The sequence below is a fragment of the Oreochromis aureus genome, linkage group 12, assembly GCF_013358895.1.
Source record: "Oreochromis aureus strain Israel breed Guangdong linkage group 12, ZZ_aureus, whole genome shotgun sequence".
NCBI classification, from domain to species: domain Eukaryota; kingdom Metazoa; phylum Chordata; class Actinopteri; order Cichliformes; family Cichlidae; genus Oreochromis; species Oreochromis aureus.
In genome coordinates this window covers 8,531,653-8,546,441 of record NC_052953.1, presented here as the reverse complement: position 1 = coordinate 8,546,441, position 14,789 = coordinate 8,531,653, and the positions used below count along the sequence as shown (strand labels likewise).

Sequence of the window (14,789 nt, the reverse complement as noted above, 5' to 3'; positions counted from 1 at the left end):
TATAATTTACAATATAGTTTTGCACACTTCCCCTGAAGTTTCCCCTTAATTTTAACATTATTTTAAAATTGAGGATATGAATCGAGATGTTGAAGTTAATGTGCATTGGCCTAGTTATCTATTTTGTGCACTGTGAGCCACTAATCTCTCAGTTTGCTGTCAAAAGATAAAAACAAACCAAAACATAATACTCTTCGATGGCTCAAAGCCACCATACTGTCACTTTATCTATTGGCATACAAATCCTGATTAGAGCTCAAGTGACGCCTGGAATGCGGCAACAATCCAATCTAGCCATTGTTCTGCAGAAAAACAAAACTTTTCAAAGTTACATCCCTGAAAAATTATGTTCTGTATGTATTTAAATGAAACCTGTCACAGTGCAAGTAGTCATTATTTGAAAAACCCTGGGCTGTTGTGTTCCAAGCCAAGGCCACAGCCAAGATACAAATTTAGGTCCAAAATGGTAGAAACAACAGCCCAAAGAAGCCAGTTATGTATGCCACACATCACATCTTGCATAATACAATGTCAACATTCATTATATAAAGTAAATTAGTCTATGCTGATTTTATTACATTCTTGTGTGCTTTTAATGTAGAGAGAACTGTTGCTGTGCTTAGAGCTTTGCTGACCTAGAACTTGGGTAGAATTTTTCACTTCTTAATGTGTCCTCTGAATCTATTCATGCTAACCAGAAAAACTCCACTGCCCTATAAGAAGGGATTTATTGGCAAATGTATACCCAACGGCACATCTTACATCAAAAGTAGACTTGATTCTTAATTAAACTGATAGAACACAGCAACAGTGACACCTCTGCGGTGCTCTGCCTCAGTAAAACTGAACAGCCACTAAAGTTTCTTCTGAGTAATGATTAATGCATCCAATTTCTGTGATCTGTATTGAGCGTAGCATCATGGGTAATTAAATGATGGTCTACAGAGCACTGACTGCTCTCATAAAATGACAAGGCCATAATTATCATGAAGCTTGGTTACCCTCTGACTCAAATACTAATTGTGCATCAATAACCAAGCAGAATATGTCACCAAATTAAAACCTCAAACAACTCAAGCTGTACAAACAGTTCAAAGCTATAGCATTTCCGTCAAGGACATAAAAAATATGCATGAGTTCACATACTTTAGCAATTTCACAAGCATATCAGGTAAGATGCAAATTTAACAAATACAATCTGCATTAAACATATTTACATGGTCAAAAATCAGAATTGCACAGAGTCATCTAATGTAATAGATAGTGCTCCAACATGCTAGGAGGTCTCTTTGTTGTAAGAGGTCCAGTCTGTCAGACAGACCAGAAAAACAGATATCAATGCCAGATTCAGGGGGCTTTCGGCCTCTTGAGACAAGATTTAGCTTGCTTTATAGACACCCCAAATGGATAAGGGCATGCTGTAGATCAGTCAAGATGGAGAAACAAGACAGAAAATGCCCACATCACCAAGCCGCAAACAAGGAGAAAGAGCCTCAACAATTCCACTATAACAGAGACCCAGATTTAAACGTTCACTTCTCCACCAGTATGTCATCAGTACTCAGCCTATTAACCATAGAAACAGATCCACAATCACAGGGAAGGAAGAAAACTATTAATAGGTAGGAAACTATAATGTTTAACAATTACTTATGAGACTGAGCAGACAGATGGTTAAGAGATCTGGGATTGACCTGAATTAAGTTAAGAGTTGGATTTAAAATCAAGATTTGGACATGAATTGACCAAAATTGGGGAAAATTTTAGTCTGAGTATAGAACACATACTGTGGGCAAAAATATAACTTCTCTTAGTGAATATAATAACAAAGACGAAGAAGAGAGATGTGCTTTGACGAGGCAGTTATACTTCTTCATTACACATAGACTTATTGTTTTAAAAATGTCAGTGCAACCTCAAAAACAAACATACAGTACTGAGAAGCACATATACAGTACATATACCAATATAATTTAATGCTAACATTTATATCAAGCATGTTATTCTTATGATTCCCGTTCTTCTTGAAAATAAATAGAGCAATAAAAAAGATGCCCAGCCCAGTCTTGTTGACATTTTAGGAAGTCCTTCTGGAGCAGTAAAGATGCCCATTTGATGGATATTAGAGCTCTACAGACAGTGGGAAGACAAAATGAGAAATGCTTATGGATGCAGAGGTGGAGAATAGGAGTGAATGGAGTGAAGGTGGATAAAATCCTGCAAGAGCAGAATGCTGAAAAACACTAGTAGGAAAAAGGAAAATTGGTGACCTATGCAAACAGTCCATGAGTAAAAAAAAAACCCTTCAAAATATAGAGTAAAACAAGACATGTGCTAAAAAAAAAAAAGACAGAAGAAGCAGCTATGATAATGAACAGTAACCAAAGAACCAGAGAAAGAAACCCTCAATAATCTTTACTAAAACTTTTCTTCTGTTTTCAGTACACTGGTTTGTATAGAAGCTCTCCAGAGGCAAGTCTCCGTTTCAGCTCTTTCCAAAGCAGTTCCCTCTCCTTCTGGGCCCCCTTCATGAAGCCTCGGTTCTCCTGTGCTCTCCGAGACAGGTAGGGCATCACCTCATTCACTGGTCCATAGGGAACATACTTATAGACAGGGAAGCCTGCCTGGCCTGGAGTGAAACAAAAGAAAATGGGATTGTTAAATGTAGACAAATCAAAGTATTTCTCTCTGTATTTGTCAATATTATGAAATTCCATTTCATAAAATATCATTTTGACTGACTAGTTTAAATGACAGAACAGCATACTTTTCGCAGATTATTTTGGACAAACTCTATAGAATACACCACAGCATGAGCATCATCTTGATTGGTTTCTCTCACTGAATGTTTGCTACGATCTGTGTAATCAGGCAAGACTGCAGTATTTGCACTGACATCCTCAGTTTACAGCATTTCTATTTGAAGATTTCCTCTCGTCTGTCAGTTAGGCTCGCACACTGTGAAACTGCTTTGCCAGGGCTTAACTCTTTAGCTCTGTCGAAATAAATGTTGTTTCAACTAATCCATCCAAAACATTATAACATGATACAATAAACTCGGTCCCGACAAGCACATCCTGAGTAACAGCATATCTGAAAACTGAATTATAAAAACTAACTAAGGCACATTTGGTGCAGTAAGTGATGGACAAATAATATGCATCTCAGCTCCAGTCTGTTTTATTTTATGAAACAACTCCTTTATTGTTTCAGGATTCAAAGCTGTGCTGGCTGCTCCATCCCTCAAGAAAGCAACAAAGAAACACATGCCTGTCTGTTTACATCAATACTGGTCAAGGCCATGTCAGCTTCAGCCTCACATTGACAGACAACTGCCTGCCGCCACTATGTCTAGCTTTGACTGACAAACAAAGCGCTGAGATCCAGCAGCGGCACTTCGTTAAAAGGACTGTTCAATACTGAGGTGTCTCGGCTCATACGTCATGCAGACTGGCTTCTACATGTGCACTCCTTGGGGCCTGTGAGGTACGTGTGTGCAACTTAAAGGTCTTATGACAGAGTTGAAAGCATCACAGGGTGTATGGCCTGTCTGGCTGGAACTGTCAAAATTATTCTTACTATTTATGACAAGACAGATTGGTACCTAGACATTGCATGGTTGTGCATTTCTGCTTCTGTACTTTTCTTACCCAGTGGGAAGCTGATTTGATCACACATGCCCAGTAGCTGACCAAAGTATACCTTGTTTTCTGTGGGAATGAGACGCAGCTCATTCATTCTGATTGAGAGAGGATAAAAATATAAGCATGTTTATACAGATGCAATTTTGTATGAAAGAATTATAGTTTTAAGTTTCAAGTTACTGGATACAGCATAAAACTTGCCTTGTTAAGGTGTGTTTCACTGTGTCTTCATTGTGGGAAGCCACCATTACATTTGCTTTTCTGTTGAGTGCAATCTCATCCAACACATAGTCCAAACACCTTGCACAAATACATGACACACAACAGGGACAATTTAGGTTGTCATAATAATGGGTTTGTTTGTCTTTCAAGTGGGAATTAGTAACTTATTTTATATTGTTCACTATAAAATATGCATTTTTATTATACTGTGCTTACATTGTTTCATGGCACATTGAAATAAATCAATTTCATCAGCAGATGAATTTATTATAAGGTGTGGGACTACGTTTACAAACCTATACTCCATAAAAAATCTCTATAAACATCAAGTATTCACAGTATGTAAACAGAAATCTGGCCCTGTTCATTTGTTTCTCTGTTAGTAAGGCTATATTAATACACAGATTCATAACCACCATCTGCATATTCTGAATCCACCTCATGTCATACTGTATCCAATTAAGCATCCTGAGTTTGTTCTTCATTGATTACATTATTCCATCAAAATCTTCTCAAACTCTTGAGACGAAAGCTTGTTGCCATAAGAACAAGACTGCAGTAACTCCAAATAAAAGACTCTGTCCTCTGTGGTGTTAACCGGTGCCTAATAGGTTGACAGTTTAATTCTGTTATTTAAAAAAAAAACAACTACAGTAAGCAGACTGTTCCTCTCTGAATATGAAAAATGAGAGCTTGGCTAACAGCAATCAAACTCTACATGTGTAGATTTATGCAGAACAAACAGACGGACAAGCCTTGGCTCTTACCTGTGGTACATCCTATTGGTTGACTCATAGTCAGGGTTAATAGGGTCTTCATATCCAATCTCTTTGGCCCTTTCTCGCTCCTGATACATGTAGGCCCCACGCACCAGCTTGGCAGCAAAGTGCCAACCCTCACGTCGAGACAATTCTACATCCATAGTTACATTGTCATAGGCCTCCTGCAGAACAAAAGGAGGAGGACTGATTCATGAAAATCAAGTCCTCTAAGTTTAGGTACCAGTTTTAAAACATGTTTTATATACAGAGCTGACCGCATTCCATGTTTATTACAAGTGGAAATGTGCAATGATATACCTGCTTTATTTTTACTAAGGATTAGTCGACTTAATCTGGGTTACATGTCCTATCTACCTTTACATAATAAATAAAATGACATGTGTATAAAAACAAAAAAAAAAACTATGGAAGAAAAACTCTGTAAAACGCGAACAAGGCACCAGGGCTGAGGTTAGCATCTGAGCAAACCATAAGACTTTTAGATAGACCTATCCAATGTGGAGATGATGTATAGCACCACAGCATATCAGCACAGTGGCAGGGCAGAGGGGGGATGATTTGGGCTTGGTTTCCAGCCACAGGACCTGGACACCTTGTATTCTATGTATGCAAAAGGATTTTAGAGTCAAATATGAGCTCATTAGTTAGCTTGGATTAAATTGGGTAATACAAAAGCACAGCAATCCAAAAGACAAAAATCTTTTAAAAGAATCAAGGTATTAACCTCTCAATCAACTCGAGACCTGTGCGTAAACAAATGAACCAAAGCAACAACCGTATAGTGAAATGTTTAAACATTCCTCTACAGTGATGTGAGAGACTGCAGAACTCATACAGAAAATAATGACTTCAAGTTTTTCCTATAGGCAGTTCTATAAACTATTGAACTATGAGGAGTATTTGGTTTTTCACAGGACTGCACATAGCTCTGCGAAAATGTTCTTTTTCACGACTGTAAATAACAGCAACATAAAAAATAAAACACTCACAATAAACCTTGTAGTTATGTTGTAACCAACAGATAATATTCTAAAAATACAACTATTATGAACCTATGCACTTTTGATATCATAATGATAATAATAAAAATGCTGAGAAAAACACTTTAAAAAAAATAAATCACCATATTTCCACCACTATTGTTTTCTCGTCTTTGTCACGTCACCCTTTCGAGCCCAGCTTGGCTGACTAATAGAAATCTGTTTACATGCTGGCATTTGGACCTGTCACAGCATGTTTTCTTCGATAAAAATTACAACGGCTGTGTCACTGGATCTCATTAATAAAGAGAGGAATCTCCATCTGTTTTGGTTTTATTTGTTTGGGGTTTTTTGCTATTTTCAACAACTGTTCATTGGATCTATTTCAAACACACTGAATATATTACTAACCTAAAGAAGCACATTGTCAAAACCTGGGGTTTCTTGTGAGCTGAGAACATGGATTTAATCACCCAGTGACAATAACAATCCTCCCATTCACCGCAGAAACATTTTGAATAAGCAAGGCATTAGTAGAAGTTTGCAGCTTTGAAGATCTGTTTTTGTGCCAGCTGTAGGCCCCGACCTTTAGGTAGCATTGATAGGTGTTGAAAATGACAGGCTTTTCTCTGTTGTAGGTCCTCTGCATCTCCAGTGTTAGTCTGCTAATGGCTGGCTGGAAATAGGTTTGCTCTGCATCCACCATCAAACGAACACCACTCTCTAGGGCATGCTGAAACATGAAAGATCTCATTAATTTGGTGTAATATCATCTAATATCCTAGAGTTTCATTAAAATAGTTTTCAAGGTTGAATTAGTGAACATTTTTTATTAAATAAATGAAACAAAAGAATCAGTGATTCTTAACACCGTGACATTAAAACACAGTAATAATAATAATCCCTGTAATTTGTTTTATTATTATTATAATTATACCAGTGCAGCTTTTATAGACTATAGTACCTATATACTTAAGGAAAGTATATCGTATTTACAAGATTTACAAATCTCATTTAACCGATACACATAAAAACATCTTAATAACCACATATAGTTGATCTATAGGTATTTATTCATAGTAGTTAAACAGCAAATTGCCTCTAAGTGTGGGCATGTTCATGTATGGTAATCAGTCCTTGTGGCTGGTATGTAATTACCTTCGCCAAGACATCTACACGCTGTAACATCCACTTCATTTGTTGCTCCTCCTCTACAGTGAACTTCCCTAGCAGAGGCTCCAGCTTACCTAGCTATGAACACAACCCAGGAGAGAATCCACTGTGAGATACTAATAAACCAAATATCACACAGCATGACACCTATTAGTGCTTCCCACTTTATCCAACCATGAGCTGGCCTGATTTCAAGACCACAGATGTATGCAGTCTAACATGCCCAGATTCTTCACACACAATTGATCCAGGCTTTTTCTTAACCCAGGGCTAAGTCATTCACCCTAGAAATTCCAATGATCCCAGATATTTACTCCAAAACTTGCTTGAGAAAATCTGCAGTTAAAGGTTGCAGACTTTTAAGTAAATAAAACTCCAAATGGCTGTTTACTATTTGCAGTGTAATTGAGCTGATTATGTTCAAGGTCTGGTTATAGTAAAATAACTTCAGATAAGAACATTTAAACTGCAAAAAGCCCTTAATTTTCACTATAGCAGCCAGAGAGCAAAAAAACATTTTGTAATGAAGTCCTTATTTTAAATGTCATCACAATTAATTACTGGTTTTGTTTCAGTTTTTCCAGTTGCTTCTGAAATGAACATATTACAACAGGGAACAAAAATAATTGGATCAATAACAACAGCCTATGGCAGCTACAGTACATTTGAATGAATTGCTTAGAAGTCAGAATTAGCTCAGCAGGTGCAGCTGACACTTAAAACTCTCCTGCAACCTGAAAGCATGCCAAACTTGGAGCAGTATTATATAAGTCAACTGTAGTCTCCAAGGAGTAATGGTAGAAATATATTTTAAAAGTGTTTTTTAATTTTGAAAACTGTTTTCTTTAATCTATTGTATCTCCACCAAAAAATCTCTCTCTTTTTCAGGATTCTATGCTACTGACCTCTACATTTGGAACAACAAGCAGATCCGATATCTTTGTTCTGTCATCTATTAGGCTGTTCCAGTCAAGCATGTCAATGCATCTGTCAGGAAAAAGGATGGAAAGTATTACAGGAACAGTGTTTTGGCGAAACTATTACCAGAATCTTTTGGGGTTTTTTCTTTTTTTGGTCTAACTGGCCACTTTGTGGATAATTATGTTTTTATAGATTAAGTGAAAGATATATTTATAGCTACACCCTTTCTATTATTAATCATTACTTTTATTACTTGCCAGATTTTGTCAGGTTAGAAGAAAGGAAAGTGTTGATTATTTCTTCCATTTGTTAGAAGCAGTAAAATATATTAAAGTGATCATATTTTATAGTATTAAACATTGTATAAAATAAATTATCAAATGCATGAACTAAGAATATCCTCTTTAGTTTAATTTACTTTATGAAATTAATATTAGTTTAAAATTTCCATACCATTTTTTTCATGAATTAATTCTTCTGCAAAACTGCTTCACAACTAATGAAATATTTCTCTGTGTGCAACACACGTCTTTTATGACTATTTGAGAAGTCTGGTCTCGCTTACCCTGTCGAGTCCTCTTTCCTTCCTGTAAACCAGCCGTAGAAGTCACCATTTGCACCCAGTTTTGTCATGAATTCCTATGAGAATACAGAGATTTAAAGTTCTGCACAACACATACACTAACAACATCTCTTGCATTGTCCCAGTTGTGCATTTATGTAAATGTAAAACCTATCTGACATGTTTAGCACATATTACACAAGTATCACCATAATTCATCAATACGAAAAACATGGAAAAAGAAAAAAATTACTACCTGCAGTTGTGTAAGCTCCAGCCTCTGCTCTAAGGCCTCCAAGCCATCTTTACCCTGCTGCGATGCTAGGAAGGTGAAAAACCGCCGCCATTTCACCAGCACCTCTGAGAACTGGAGCTTTTGTAGAAAAAAAGTAGTGTCATTCAGCAAGACTAAAAGCTTACACTGACTTTTTCATCGCTCTTTAGTGCCTACCAGAAACTGAGGTCGTCCTAGTGCAGTCATTTTGATGGCAGAAAAACCATCCATTGAACTCCCACCTACAAGTGGCACACAACATTAAAATAAATTAAATGATAAAAAGCTAAAGATAACAGCGTGATGGTACGATAGAATGATGTCTGGTGTCATAGAGTACACCTTCAATGCAAACACAGACAAGTGTGGCTTCTCCTGTGTTTGCCTACCAGACGCTTTGATGCATTTGATAAAGGTTTCCATATGTTGGTCACATTTGGCCTCGTCAGCATAGAAATACGTGCGGGCTCCGGTCACTCCCCCACGGCGGTCGCTGAATTGTTTGTGCACTTGATATTTTCTCTCTCTGTGGTCCTTGCCTGTGAGTGAAAAACACATTTGCATATCATTACTTTTGATTACATCACACAGTACAGTTTGTCCACAAATGAGGGGAAAAAATAAGGCAGCTTACCTATGTTCTCTTTCTCTGCAGCAGACACACATGAGCTAAAACAGAAGTTATATGAAAGGATAAAAGATAATTGGTCCTGAATTTAAGCAACTTGAAAAATGTGAAAACTTGCACTTTTTTCTGTGAACATTGTGGTCTTGTGGCAGTGGCATGCTCGAGGCTGCAACTGTTTACTGATGCTTTGCTGAATTGCTGCTGCTCACCCTCTGCAGAGGGGAGTTGCAGCATCACTCCACACTTGACCTATTCCCCCCTCATCATAAGGCACAGGGGAGCTCATGTAACCAAACAGATGACTAAACAGTAAGCATCCTGGACATCAGAGACATCAAGAGGCTTCAAAGCCAGGAAAACTAAAGGGAGCCACATTCTTTTAACTTTGCTTGCTTTTGACAGGGACTCTTTTTAAAAGCAAAATCTACAATGGAGTCCATCTGACATGTGTGCTATTTTAAATGGGTTTTTTTTCTTTTGTCCTTCCCTTGCATGATAGTGTTTTATGTACAATCTGCTTATGCTTAAAAATAAAAGAGATATTTACTATTTCCTAGACATTTTTTGGTATCATTTAGATACTATTGATTGATTTTCAGCCCTAAAAAATAAGACACCAAATTTCAGAAAATTAAATTGAATTAAACAGCTTCAGTGGACAGTTTAGGTGTCAAATGACATTTGTGTTATGCTGTCTATGTCACATTTGGGATATATTTTATCGCTAGCACAAAACACTGGCACCCAGCTGCTTTAAAAAGCATGCAAGCCTTCAAAAGCGTGCATTTGTCAAATCTAAAGTGTAAAACTGGGAATGTATTTTTAGTATAGATGGTCTACACATGTAAAGGCTGTCACTGTAAATATCATGCGTTCAACATCAAGCCAGGATTTGCTTCTGTTCCTTATACAGTATCTTCCGTCTTTTGGAAGAAACTGACTAATGTTGTTGCTATCTTGACATATGACTGGAGAGCTTGTCAAACGTGCTGTCTCAGATCGAGCTGGCTTAATGTGCCTTGTCCTACAGTCTCAATGTTTGAAGGTGTATGTTTGGCAAACAATATCTTTCTAGGCTCAGATTTGATACCTCGCTTGATGTTTCTAAGCAGGCATCCCCCAACACAAAGGATATCAAAGCTGTGCCATGACATCTTGTTACTAGTGATGAGGTTTAAAAAATATATGCAGTTAAAATAAAAGGGAGTTTATAGCAAAGAGCTTACCTAGGAGTTTTATCACCTTACAGAATGTGATAGCATGACAAAAAATTAAGAAAATTATGTCTGGCTCAAGATGTTATCACTGTCAGCTGTCACTCTATGTCAACAGACTTAACCATAAGATACCTGACTAGAGTGCCCCATTTATTCATCACATCTGAGCTTTATAAAACTAGAGATATACTGAGAGTTAGAAAAGGTCAGTCTTTTTTCCTCAATATTAACTTTTTTGTTAAGTATATTTGACAAGTACATTTGTCATTTTTACTTCAAAGAAGAAGGAATCAAAATATTCCCTTTTCTCTACTGATTTGTCTCTGAAACATCTCCAAAGGGGACCAAAATGGCATTCATGCATTACTCATAATGCATGAAGGCCCAAAGCTGCAACTAAAGTAAAAGTCCTGCTATTGCCCACAGAGATACTGCTTGCATAAGGTTTGCACTGTTGTCCAAGTTTACATCATCTCACAGATCACTTAGGAATCCCGTCACATGGGCTGCACGAGGCAATACCTAGCAAGTGAGAAATTCTCTTCAGCCAGCCAATTCCACACTAGAAAGCCACAAGTATGCCAACAATTCATGGTGTAAAGAAGATCGACCTCCTGGCTGCAATAAAAACATATCTATATTTGGTATTAAACTACAGGAAAATGCAAAAAATGTGCTTTTGCTTTGTGTTATTTTTTTTTAATCTGTAATATGTGTAATACAGACAAGCATAGTCTGAATTCAATGTGTCTTTGACAGTAATTGCATGCAATTTTGGGCCTGAACCAATTGTGAAATTCTAGGTCAATACTGACATGTAAAATAACAGTATAGATTATTTTTTTTGTATTCCCCATTTTGTGCAACAAAAATTTTGTGCAAAAAAAATCATTATCAAGAAATAACTTTTTGGAGTTATTCGCTCCTTCACCACATTATAGCTGTTCTCACAAATGAATTCCAGGCAGTGTTAGAGGAGTTAAGTCAGGGCACTGTCCACAATTGCCCTGTATCCTGTACAGCATAACAGGAGATCATACCAATCACAAGTGTTCATAAAACTGAAATTACTCACTTTGGTTTAGGTGAGAGCTGATGCATGGGTAAGCAATTGTCTGTTCTATTCTCAGATGAGTGCATTAGACATTACACCGACATTTTACCAGGGCGCTGGCAGGGTAAAAACTGTTAAATGTGCAATTCAGCTGCGTCAACCACTTGTTTTCTCACATACAGCTCCACTGGGTCATTTCGATAAACGTTCAGGGCTGCAGTACAGGTGTGAAAACAAACAAATTAGGGACAAGGGATCCAAGAAATCAAGACTAGAACATTATTAGGACACAGCAAATATCAGCCACTGCAATAGGTGAAGGTCATTTAAAATTAATAAGCTGATGGCAGTCGGCAAAGCAAATACTGCCTAATATATTGGTACATCACTGTGTAATACCTTTGACCTTATCCAACCAGATGTTGGGTGAGGTGTGGAGGAGCTGGAGCCTATTCCAGCTGACACTGGGCAGGAAGCAAAGAACAGTCTGGACAGGGCACCAGTCTATTACCCATGCTAACACATTCCAAACCTTCAACCAATTTAGAATTACACATTAAACTCTGGTGCATGTCCTTGGACAGTGAAAAAAAAAAACCTGAGCCCAAAGATGTGCACGTTAGGCAACAAGCATGTCAAAACCCAAAACCTTCCTTCTGTGAGGCAACAATGGTTATCACTGCAACCGGATTGAGTCTATTGTACTATTAAGTAAAGTAATAGAATTTTCATACTCCATCTCTTTCCGCTCCGCTTCCTCCTGACTGATGTCTTCCTCAACACTATAGTCCAGGACAGAGCCGACGCCGAAGGAATGGTTCTTCTGAATCAGTGGCTTGATATCATTGTGGTCCTCACCAGCCACAAACTGACCATAAAATGTCATCTTCATAAACTGGTCAAAGCTTTTCTGGCCTAGAATCTTCTTAGCTAGATCCATTATCTAGGCAAAAAGGAAAGGACATTACATTTTCTGATTAGTAATTCTAATATGTTTTAGGCTTTCATCATGTATTTTACATCGTCCCCATTGATTATGTAAATATGTCATAAGTGTGCCATGCTGGATGTGTTTTAATGCACTCTACTCCCATGCATATAACAGATTTGCTTAAAAGTCTTAGATGAATGGAAACTGCCTTGTGCCCTGATAGATTTATACAGCAGCATGTATGCTAACAGTACACTACAATAACAGGACAGCTGAGGTTATGTAACATGGACTGGATAGTTGAAAAACAGGTTGTAACTTGAGAGGTGTGCATTGCATTTAAGGGTGGAGCGGAAACTGTTAGGCCTGTCTTCATATGAGAACATATATAGCATACAGTACATTACTTTACATACAGCCTATGGTTCAGATTTGATCAGCTGACAGAACTTTTGTTTACCTTCAACACTACTTATGACTGACATAAATGGGAATATTCCCATATTGGTTTGAAAAGAAATTGTCAACATCACTGCCAATGGTATATCTATTAGTAAAAATTAACATAGTAGCAATTAAATTGTATTATATAATATACAATATAATATTGTATTATACTATACAATTTATCGCCCAGTGACTTGCTTACACGTGTTTTCTTTGATTGTGACATCTCATTTCCTTGTTATGCGAACGTTTCACATAGAATTCAGTATTTATGCTCAACTTTATTAAAAAAAAAAACTGTAATTAGAAAGTGATCTGAACACCTAAAGGCACATTAACAAACAGACTTCGTGTTAAATTGCCGGGCTGCGCGGTGAGATAGCACCTCATTACCTCTTTGTTCTTATCAACCAGGAAGTCATATGAACAAAGTTTGAAAACCACCAAACTTCTGAGCAGCTCTAATGAGTCTTTGCTCTTGTAAGCCTCCCGGGTCTGCTCAAAGTCTACGGAGATCTCATTAGCAGCGGCGGCGCCTTCTCTCCTTCTCCCTCCTCTCCCAGACAGTCCGGGACACTCTGACCCGCCGCGGCTTCTGACACCGTCATGCTCCGTCTGGGCTGGCGAACTGGAGGTCACGGTGCAACGGACTGCTCGGTTTAAGACTAACCGTTTAAAGTGAATGTCCGCGCTCGCCCGTTTGAGGGCTGGCACGGTTTTGACGTAAAACATCAGCGGATAGCTGGGACGGATATCAGCGCTGAGGTGACGCTAGCACACGATTAGTGTTTGCTAGCTGCGCGTGCGTGCCTCAGTGTAAACAAACTCGGGCCCGAACGGGCACATTAGCATCACTTGGTTGGTGGATTGAGACGGTGACGCACTCACGGCTTCGTTCCTGAAGTTTCCCGCATCGCTCCACCAGTGCGCGTTTTTTTTCTTTTTGTGAGCACGTTGCATTGTTGTAGGTATTATTTAATGGGCAACACTGGCACCTCCCGCAGAAAACACGAGTTACCATGACGCATAAAGGTACAAAAAAAATGCTTGTTTTACATTTCACTACACATTAGGTATTTTGCTGATAAACATCTTGTTCACCGTGTTACACTCATGGATTAAATGATTAAATTTCTTAGGATATGACTTAAAACATTAAAATTAGCTGTATTGGTATTTCTTTAGCTGAATTTGTCATCACTTGTTATAGCTAGATATATCGCTACGGCCTCCTTTCTCTGCTTGTCCTCCACTACTACGTCCGGTATCAGTCCCACAGGTCATTCTTATCCAACCTTGGGGGCGTATCCCATCTTGACCTCGGGACTTCCAAGACCATACACTGCGCAGATGTACTGTGCCAGCCACTTGGTTATGTAGTTGCATGTATGCACTGTCTGCCAGCATCGTGCAACAACACTGTCTGCATACATAGATAAATGGTACCCATATGTTCTTATCCTAATTATGTTAAAGAAAAAATGACGCTTTATTATGAAATGGGCACATTGCATAATCATGTCAAACTTTTACTCAAGTTTTCTTGGATAAAACTTTGTTTAATTACCTGTAAATTAGTATTCATTTCGGCGTTTCCATCATTTCAGCAGTGGTTGTTTTCCACTTTCAGACGAAGCAATATGTTGTAAATGTGTAGGACACAACTTAGTCAAAATAAGATTTACAGAAGACACTGCTATATAGGCAAGAATGTGAAATGCGTATAGTGCTGCAGTTTGTTAAAATGAAGTCAAGGATACAAAATCACTCATACAAAAGTGAAATGTTCAACTTACGTGCGACGCACTTTCAGAGGATTTAATGCAGGGTACTGTCTATCAGCATCACTGCGTTCGTGTTGACAGATGGGGGAGCTATTGTCTCAGTTGTGGGTAATACACTGCTGCCCCCTGAAGCCACCACACAAAGGCTCACACAGGATCCATTAATAAAA

The 14,789-nt window shown here is 38.1% G+C and overlaps 1 protein-coding gene across 1 annotated transcript; it reads right to left on the bottom strand.

Annotated features, from left to right (window-relative positions):
- Positions 1-704: 704 nt before the first annotated feature.
- On the bottom strand, positions 705-14,109 carry prodhb (proline dehydrogenase (oxidase) 1b). Its single transcript, XM_031747142.2, has 14 exons — positions 13,229-14,109; positions 12,192-12,400; positions 9,193-9,227; positions 8,948-9,097; positions 8,736-8,800; positions 8,541-8,657; positions 8,288-8,361; positions 7,707-7,788; positions 6,787-6,879; positions 6,215-6,361; positions 4,634-4,809; positions 3,846-3,944; positions 3,651-3,739; positions 705-2,629 (listed from the first exon to the last, which is right to left on the bottom strand). The coding sequence occupies exons 1-14, from the start codon at positions 13,565-13,567 to the stop codon at positions 2,439-2,441; spliced, it is 1,866 nt and encodes a 621-aa protein (XP_031603002.1). The 5' UTR covers positions 13,568-14,109; the 3' UTR covers positions 705-2,438.
- Positions 14,110-14,789: the final 680 nt, after the last annotated feature.